The sequence below is a fragment of the Parasteatoda tepidariorum genome, chromosome 10 (genome assembly GCF_982258835.1).
Source record: "Parasteatoda tepidariorum strain Cologne lab strain chromosome 10, Ptep-v5.0, whole genome shotgun sequence".
NCBI lineage: Eukaryota > Metazoa > Arthropoda > Arachnida > Araneae > Theridiidae > Parasteatoda > Parasteatoda tepidariorum.
Genome location: NC_141764.1, coordinates 81,495,542 through 81,503,332, shown reverse-complemented (window position 1 = coordinate 81,503,332; position 7,791 = coordinate 81,495,542). Strand labels below are relative to the sequence as shown.

At 29.8% G+C, this 7,791-nt stretch overlaps 1 protein-coding gene across 1 annotated transcript; it reads right to left on the bottom strand.

The window, feature by feature from the left end:
- Positions 1 to 791: 791 nt before the first annotated feature.
- Positions 792 to 1,946, bottom strand: LOC139426150 (speckle-type POZ protein B). The gene has a single exon (XM_071183917.2). It carries the CDS (start codon positions 1,944 to 1,946, stop codon positions 792 to 794), a length of 1,155 nt encoding a protein of 384 aa, XP_071040018.2.
- Positions 1,947 to 7,791: the final 5,845 nt, after the last annotated feature.

Genomic DNA, 7,791 nt, shown 5'->3' with positions numbered 1-7,791 from the left:
TTTCTAGATCGCTTGTTAATTTAATTGTTTTCATCAGAGTCTAATTTTAAGCTGTAGTTTTTTTTTAAATTCATTTACGAAACTAGTTGCTACTTCAATTTTTAAACGAAACACACATCAAGTACTCAATTAACTAGATTGATTTGGCATAAATAACTTTTAAACTCTCAACAACATTATGCAATCATTTATAAAACTCTCTGTATATTTAGCAGTTTTCTTTATAACTTTTGGCTAATTTTTCTTAAATTTTTGTAGCCAACTCCAATCTTCCCTTTTGCAGTAGTTACCAATCGACGGTAACAATCACTTTTTATTACCATACCTAAGAACTAGGCATGGTGGCTCATGGGGAGCGTTCGCCTCCCAATGAGGGGAACATGGTTCGAATCTTAGCGATGGCAGGTCGATACGAATTCCTCATCCGGCTCGCACCGACCCATTGCTAACGTAGGAACCTTAAGCACGTGAAAGAACCCAGAAGTTTAATTGTCTTCTGGATTGGATTCAAGATCGCAAGGCTATGGAGTTCGACATTAGTTTCAAACCAAAAATTTGGTTGGCTGTTCAACCATGGTAATAAAATAAAATACCTAAGAGCATATTAAATTGAAAAAATCTTTCAATACCGGATCAGACGCTAAGTCAACTGCCGAACGTTTATTTAAGCTAATGTTGTTGTTGTTGTTGTTGTCGTGTCTATGCTAGCGCAAAGTTTAATTAGAGTTCTCCAAAATTTAAGCTAATCTCAACTATATTTAAAACAGTCGATATTGACAAACTTCTCCTGATCACAAATAAAACTGAAACTGCTCTCTTTTTTCAGAAGTATTTAAAATAATTTTCGAAGCTTCTCTCTTAATTTCTGGGTCATCTTTCCTTTCTTTCCCTAATTTATAATCGTATATTTCGTCTGCCAGCTTCGGTCTCCGCTCTTGCAGTAGTTTCCAATTCCTCGTAGCAATCACTTCTGACCAATTCTCGAGAGCACATTGAATCGCCAAGTCTTTCAATAGCGAATCACTGTATATATCTGCCATTACAATCACTTCAGATGCTAGGTCAGCTGACATATTTTCTCCAAGATAATTACTGCAATGTCGCTTGAAATCTGGCATCAAAACTCTATCAGCAAACTTGTAGAGAGCGAAAGCTTCAATAGTGTGGTGAAAGCGTGGCTCTTCTTCTTGTAAAATACTCTTCGCCATTACATTTAAGGCCATATAATCTTCTTTGTAGAAAGGAGTTATCTTGGTGGCGCCATCTGTTATTAATATTTTCTTGAAATACGATGAATTTTCAGCAAGAAACGTCCATAAGGTATGTTTTGCATCGGTAATAAATAAAGTTCCAAGGTTTTCTTCAGTTTTACTATAGCTCATTTCATAAGGCCTCTTGGTTAGTTCTCCTGAAGTTTCTTTTGGATAAAAATGAATCTCACATTTCACATGCAGCATATCTGAGTAGAAAACATCCGACAATAACAATTTTTTTCTTTCCATGTACCTGCATAATCCATGCTGCGGTACCTTGTAGCTTCGAGTTCTGACGACAAATTTTCCGTACTCTTTTGCAAATGATTGTGGAAATCTCTGGTTTCCCTCTACATCTATCAATGTAAACGTAAAGTTTAATATGCAATTTTTAAAGCTTGATGATAGCTCTTGGAACATAAAAGAGACATATCCTTCATTTTCATTGCTGTTGCCATTCGGATAACATAAAAACCTAATATTATAAGGAAAATTCAGTTCGCTTGGTTCAACCAAAATATATACTCCACATGCTAATTCCTCGACGAACTTCTGTTTAGGAATTTTGTAGTTTAGAAACCAATTGCTGTTATTTGCAGAAATTTTCGAATTTTTCACTTTACGTAATTCTTGCATTTTTAGGGTCTCATATTCTTCGCATTTTCTAGCATAGTACTCATCTACGAAATCCATAATAAACGCTAATACTTTAACGAATGCATGCACCAAAAGCTTAGAAAAACCCTTTTGGACTGTTATCATTCAACAGGAATCTATTAGGAAATCGATTTTGATATTCATTGAATTAAAATGAATTTAGTGATAAAGTTCAATGTTCGCTTTAATATCTTTTTTATTCTGATAAAGCAGGCAAACAAGGCATTTATTATCTTTCAAGGCTCTCTGTTTTCGTATATTAATAGATTCGATTATAAAGCAAATACAATTTTTAAATAAAAAAGTAAAAAAAAATAACAATTTTTCAGTTAATTCCGAAAATAAATTTAAACGACATTCAAAAATATTATTTGTTTTGAAAAATAGCATTTCTAATGATATCCATTAAAAAAGTAAATTTCAAAATTAAGACTATTTTAATTTTTTAAAATATTTCAATTTTTTTGACAAATATCCTAATTATTATTTCTTTGAACAATTTTTTCATGCGAAAGTGAAAAAATCTGAAGTGAATCAGACAATAGAATATCGATGTTGAGTTCTCGACGTTGAGATAAGTTTTTTAATAAAACTATTTAGAATGATTTTACATTTTGGAATAATTTGCATAAAGCATTATATTTTCGTCGGTCAGATTTTTATTTTGTCCAGGTACACTATTAGAAATTTCTTGAACAGAAGGGTTAAATAGCAATTTATTTTAATTGTCAATTTACCATAATCAAACAGAACAGTCAAATAACCCTAATTAAGATGGTATTCAAACTGTTAACTGTGAGAGAAACCGTTTATTAAATACCTTTTTATTAAACACCATTTATTATTTTGATTTCATCTAATACGGTTAAACAACCACAATTTTACCATACCAAGCGGGCATATCTAGAAACCACTTAGTTCCTTGCATCATGGTATACAGGGTGGAGAGAGCTAATCTGTGAGTCTCATGACCAACAGAACTGGAATGCGAGTCCCATATTTGACACCACAATATTTCCTCCATTCCCTTCAAAATATGAAGAGTTTTCAGCCCTCCCCAACTTGTGATATTGTAGGGGAGAGAGGGGTCAATTGTAACATTTTTTACTTAACAATTTTTAACAAACAAAAAATCCAATATATTATTAATATTAATTGACAGACGAGTAAAGTAGACTATCCTCTACTAGAAAAAAATACCTTATTTTAAATGTTATTATACTAGTTATTATCAATTTTTGACAGTCGTGCACTTGTTACAATTGTCCCCACTTACGTCGTCAATTGTAACATTTGATAAATTCAACTAAAACATAGTTAATTGTACATATTATCATAGTTGTGATATATTTTTTCATTGATCAAAATAGTAGTGATATTTTAGGAGTAAAAATAATAATGAGCAGAAACCTAAGGGGTGAAACTTTTAACTTTAAGTGGTTAAAAATTTTAATTTATGCTGTGAAAGGTGACAAATAAAATAATGCACATGCAACACAATATAAATGATGTAGGAAACTATTGGTGGTTCTTAAAGAGTTAAGTAATGGTTTGTAAACATAAGATTATTTATTTTCAGCTGTTACAATCGTCCCTTTACTTATTGTTACAATCGTACCCAAGACGCCATTTCAGCTTCATTTGATAAAAACAATGCTAGTTAATTAACAAAACTAATCTTTTTTTTTTGTTGAAATGTTAATTAAGGTGTCCACTTACATATTCGACTAATAATTTTTATTTGTTTAGGCAAAATTACTTTGTTACAATATAATATTTTAATACCAAAAAAAGTTTTTACGTAGCGTGAGAATGTCTTTTGTGATGTAACTCTTTCAAAAGTACATAAAAATGGTTGCCAGCAGGGGTGTACATGTAGATTTATTAAATACACCTTGTGCGCCACCTAGGAACCAAATCTAGAACCTGACACTCGAAATTTTTGCTCTGTTACAATCGTACCCTGTTACAATTGACCCTACTATTAAAATACGATACTTTAATTTACGGATACTTTAATTACACAGAGAAGTCTAGTACTTCTGATCTCTTGCGATAGGTGAAACAACCAGATAAGCTATTTAAACCACATTTCATGGTTTATTTGATAGAGGACTACTTAACCACTGCCCGACTCTAATGCCCAATGCCTAACAAAATCCATAGTTCAATATCCAGTTAAATTTCTTTTTATGATTTTGAAACCGTGCTCGTTATAAACGGTTTCAGATACATAAAGGTAGAAAAATGTTCGTTAGCATAAATTTGTCGGTTAATTAATTGAACAAACAACTGCATTTTATTTTACCGTAATTTTAGACGGAAAATTATAACAGTGTGTACATGAGTTCCGCAACACAGATGTTACCAATCAATACTTAAATATTCAGATCAAATGGATCCTACATTTTTTATTTCATTAAATATTTTTGGCACTCTGGTCCAGAGGAGGCCAATTTCTAGCCTCGATTTCGCTATACGATGTACGTCTTGGAAAAATCTGTGGAACCGAGTAGCTGAGTAGTACCATGGGTGCAGGGATCTGATGAAAATTTCCTTCCCTATTAGATTTATGTATAAATTGAAGAAGTGGCCTGGCAAATGAGTGATGCTGCTATTCATTCTTAGGGTTCTGAGATAAGACATGCTTTCACCCTTGCGGTGCTCTCTTGTCAAACGAAAATAGCACCTTCCTAACTTAATTCTCAAAAGGTCAATGGCTAGCGAGTTTTTCTTATCCAAGTGTAATTAAAAACAACAAAAAAGTATAGTTTATTTTTTTAAAGATGAAAGACCAGATAATAATTAACATTAAAAACTATGCCATTACCTATCAGTATAAATACACTTAACTAGTTTATAGTCAGCTTAAATTTTGGAATTGCATGTTATGAATTTATTTAAAAAATAAAATTGCAATTTTATAATAGGATAAAGGGGAAAAATGTTTAATATTACAGTAAAAATTACCCTTTTTCTTAGCTTTGATATGCAGTTAGTTATTTCAGTTTTGTTCCTTTTTATTTTAAATTTATTCCATTATAATAGGATTAGGCAAATCCGATAATATTAAAACAACAAGAACTTTATATCAAGGCATTAGGTTTTAAAATCTTTTAAAAGCATTATGACTTAATATTTCTATTGAAAAATAAACTGTTTTATACATTATCTATATGATTTCAATGCGTTTTGGAAAATCTCATTTAAATTTTCGACTAATCCCTTTATCTTACAGATTGACTATTTTTAGAGCTTTACCAGAGATTTTGTATTTCAATTTATTTTAAGTTTGAAAGAAAAAAAAACATAAATATTAAAGTCATATCCATTAATTTATAAAGCTTGCATAGCACACTTTGTTACCCCAAAAAAAATTTAGCACGTACCTTTTAATGTACTCTATCATTAAAGCTTTTTAAATCTAAAAACGGTATTTTATTTGAAATATCAAAAAATGTGCTTTTTCCAGGAAAAAATATTAAAACTTTTGTTCTACACTTTCAAAACATCAAAAAAAAGTCTCTAAAACTAGCAGAATGAAAAATTCTTGGATAAGAGAACATATTTTCATGGTAACAATATTTCTAATTAACAAAAACGACAATTTTGATTAAAAAATAAAAAGTCTTTCATTTGACAATTTTTCTGTTTGATATGGTGACGACTTTTCGTAAATTCTGGTTCACAAATTCATGGTTCCTACCCTGAAAAAAAAGTTAGTATCAAAGCTACCAGAATGTGAAGAAAAATTAATGTGTTTCTTGCTCTATGGGAACACCAAAAAGTGCTGTGATTTTTACCGAAGCACTTTAGTAATGATTTTGTTAAAATTAACAATAAAATATAATTTTGTAATGTGTGGTAAAATTTGGTAATTTTATCATGATACCTTAGAGCCTGGTATAAGAAATGATTTATTCGGTTAAATTTACTTTTCAGTTTAGTAATTTTTACTAAATCTGGAATAATAAGAGCTATAATTTTGAAAACCAGAATTTCTGGTAAACCGTTATTAATATGAAAGAAAAAATAACCAACTTAATCATTTCAAAACCATATATTTTGGGTTTTTTAAGTGTGTTAAATGGACTAGTGTACAAGCATAATTTGGGGCAAAATTTCTGAAATTGAGTTTATTATAAATTTAAAATTTCTGTTTTCTTAGTTTTCTAAAAAATACTTTATTTTTGTTTATATTCTACTTGTTTACAACGTTATAGAAATTTTTGTTCTAGGTGATAACAGTGGATAGACTAATGATTTTACGTCTTTAAGTGCGTTTGTCTCAAAATAAGAGTTAAATAAGTTTGTCCCAAAATAAGAGAGTCTTAAACACGATATCTCATGTTGTTTTTAAAATAATTGTTTGCAATATTTTATGAGTGCTTGTGATTGTAGCACATATATTTTGAACTACACATTAGAGAAAAAAGTAGAATTTCATTTTTTTTGCATGTTTTTTCGCAAAGACAATCACGGAAATCTTTAAAAAAATTGCTTTTTAACTACATTGATACTTTAGTCAGTATTATTTGTACTTGCTTTTAATATTATAGTTCAAAACATTGCTGATAGCCTTCTAAGTAAGCTTTTCAAAATATTTTTGTTTTAAGTGATGGAAATTTTTCTACAGTGCTTGGCGTAAATGCAGAAAAATACTTAATTTTTACCTAGAAATGACCATTTAAAGAATAATAGTAATGTTTTGCTAGTTTTTTAAGTTTTTCACATAATGAAACAAATAAACTAGTTTTCGTTTTAATTTTATATTAATATTTTTTAAAAAGTTGTCGTAACTATTTGGTTATCTTAATCAGAATAATCTTTTTTTAAATCTTTTTTTAATCATTACTATACAGTATAGGACAGTACAGTATATTATTCCATATTCTGAAGAGTCATGATAAAATTATACCAGTCTTCTCCTCAGAATTCGCCATTCAGTTTATAATTTATTTCTTAATATTAAGATTTTGATAGCAACGGCTTTCACCAAATAGTATGATAATGTATTTTATATTATGTTTACCGATGGTGAAAAAAGTTCTGGGGAAACTACCGTACTGATTGGTAATTGTATTTCTGCTTAAAAGAATAAATAAAGTAATAATAATAATAATAGTTTTGGTAATAAAAAATAAAGTATACAGTATTTAAATGATTTGTTTGGTAATTTTTTCTTTCTTATGTTAACGGTCAACCAGAAAATTTGATTTTCAAAATTATAGTTATTATAACCCCAAATTTAGTAAAAATACAATACAGTAGGGAACCAATTATCCGGAACGATCGGGACCATCGTTATTCCGGATAACTGATTTTTCCGGCTTTCTTAATCGCTACAAAAAGCCGTTTTTTTATTGTTAAGCCCAAAAAAAAACTATTTTTTTGGAAATAATCTTAAAAGGAAGAAAATAAGATGAAGGAATACACTAATGATTGTTTCCAAAATGATGGTAAGGTAAACATCTTTCAAAAAAGAAAGAAAAATCCCAAAATCTTATGAGGAAAAAAAACATTTTTTTTGGCGGGAAAATTTATCGAATTTCGTTCCGGTTTTTTGGTTTTCCGGTTTTCTGATTTCCGGATAACGGGTTCTGTACTGTACCAAAAAAAAAAAATTTTTAATAAATAGTTCTCATGTCATGCTCTAGGGCATTATGATGAAACTTTCGAATTTTACAACATTTATCAAATTTTAACACACGTTATAAAACAATACTTCATCGGTACTGATAGATCAGTTTTCGATGGTGAGATTAATGTCATTTACTAGTCCCTGTCACACAGCTTCGACACTTAGACTACTTTTCAAAAGTTGTATTATTATCTGATTCAAAGGCCCCACTTTAAGCAATGGATGCATCCAGCAGCACTA

Excerpts from the sequence above, each read along its gene's own strand:
- LOC139426150 (XM_071183917.2), bottom strand. The coding sequence starts at position 1,946 with ATGGATTTCGTAGATGAGTACTATGCTAGAAAATGCGAAGAATATGAG.